General features: G+C 42.0%; 1 protein-coding gene across 1 annotated transcript; it reads right to left on the reverse strand.

Moving 5' to 3' along the window:
• Nucleotides 1-329: 329 nt before the first annotated feature.
• LOC129740253 (uncharacterized) lies at nt 330-1,007 on the reverse strand. Its single transcript, XM_055731859.1, has 2 exons — nt 802-1,007; nt 330-741 (listed from the first exon to the last, which is right to left on the reverse strand). Exons 1-2 carry the CDS (start codon nt 926-928, stop codon nt 551-553), a joined length of 318 nt encoding a protein of 105 aa, XP_055587834.1. The 5' UTR covers nt 929-1,007; the 3' UTR covers nt 330-550.
• Nucleotides 1,008-1,260: the final 253 nt, after the last annotated feature.

Genomic DNA, 1,260 nt, shown 5'->3' on the forward strand with positions numbered 1-1,260 from the left:
ATTTTTGCTAAGCACGAATATAAGTGTGATGATTTCGATCATATCAAAGGTTTTTACAAATAGAGAGGTATAGCGTCGACTTGCAATCCTGGCATCATCCCTTTTGAAATTCTCGATACAAACTCCCCGAGATTTATTATTTTTGATCGTTTGTTTTTCTTTTCATCCATGTATACATTTAGTCGTATACGAAGAGCGACCTGAGTCAACAACCAAGAAAATAAGTCTCATGTAACTGTGCCCTTCACGAAGTTTCACGTTTTCTCGTGTCTTGAACTCTGGTGAAAAGTAGTAATCCCAAAAATTGAATCCAAATAAAAGCAAGCCTCAACGGTCAATGAAATTTCGTTTATTTGAAGGTTTACAATATTTTATGAATAAAAATTAGGTTCTTTGATCCTGAAAACTAAAATAAGTTTTATTTCCAATTATTTTGGTACCCATAAGTTGACATATGGGTGCTGAAATAATTTCGGAATGTCTCCTAGTTGATTGCCTTAGTTCTCGTAACCAGTTTTACGCGTCGCTTTGTTTTGGTCAATCATCACGCCTAGATAGCATCGACCAGGGCCTGGAAGAGAGCTTCATCTCCGGTCATGTTGACCTTGCCCTGTGTGACGGCATCGTGCACCGAGATTGCCTTGGTTCCGATGGCAATGAAGTCCTCATCGCTCAGATTGATCACTACATCGGCACCGGAAGCCTTTCCATCACTGACCTTCAGGTTCTTCAGATCGACAACTGTAAAAATAAAGCCGTCACACAATCATACAATCAATGAAGAAACTTGGCAAAACTTACTGATCTCGTGCACTCCATCGGCAGCCTTGATGTTCAGCTGGAACACTCCGAGCACCTTGCGGGGTCCATTGGGATCGATTGCGGCGACGCGGGCCTTGATTTTCTCGATAACGGCGTCACACTTCATGTTGAATGTTAGCAGTGAGAAGATGAGATGCGAAGGTTTGTGAATCCGAGGAAACTTGTCAGACGAGTGTTGAGCTGGCGTCAAGAACTTGAACGTTTTATATCACAATCTAGTCTTATCAATCTTCAGTGTGCAACATAGATTTGGATGCATTTGCCGGATTAGTTGAAGCTAAACAGGGATAATCCATTGCTGTTGCTCGATACAACGTCAACAAGAACAGAGCGTTTTTTGGTTTCGGGACTTGATGACCCGTGAACTCATACATAGATCAAACTAGACTATTCCAAAAGGCTGCCACACAATACAGCGTCGATCGTCGCGTCGCGTCA

This window comes from Uranotaenia lowii, chromosome 1 (assembly GCF_029784155.1).
Source record: "Uranotaenia lowii strain MFRU-FL chromosome 1, ASM2978415v1, whole genome shotgun sequence".
Classification (NCBI taxonomy): domain Eukaryota; kingdom Metazoa; phylum Arthropoda; class Insecta; order Diptera; family Culicidae; genus Uranotaenia; species Uranotaenia lowii.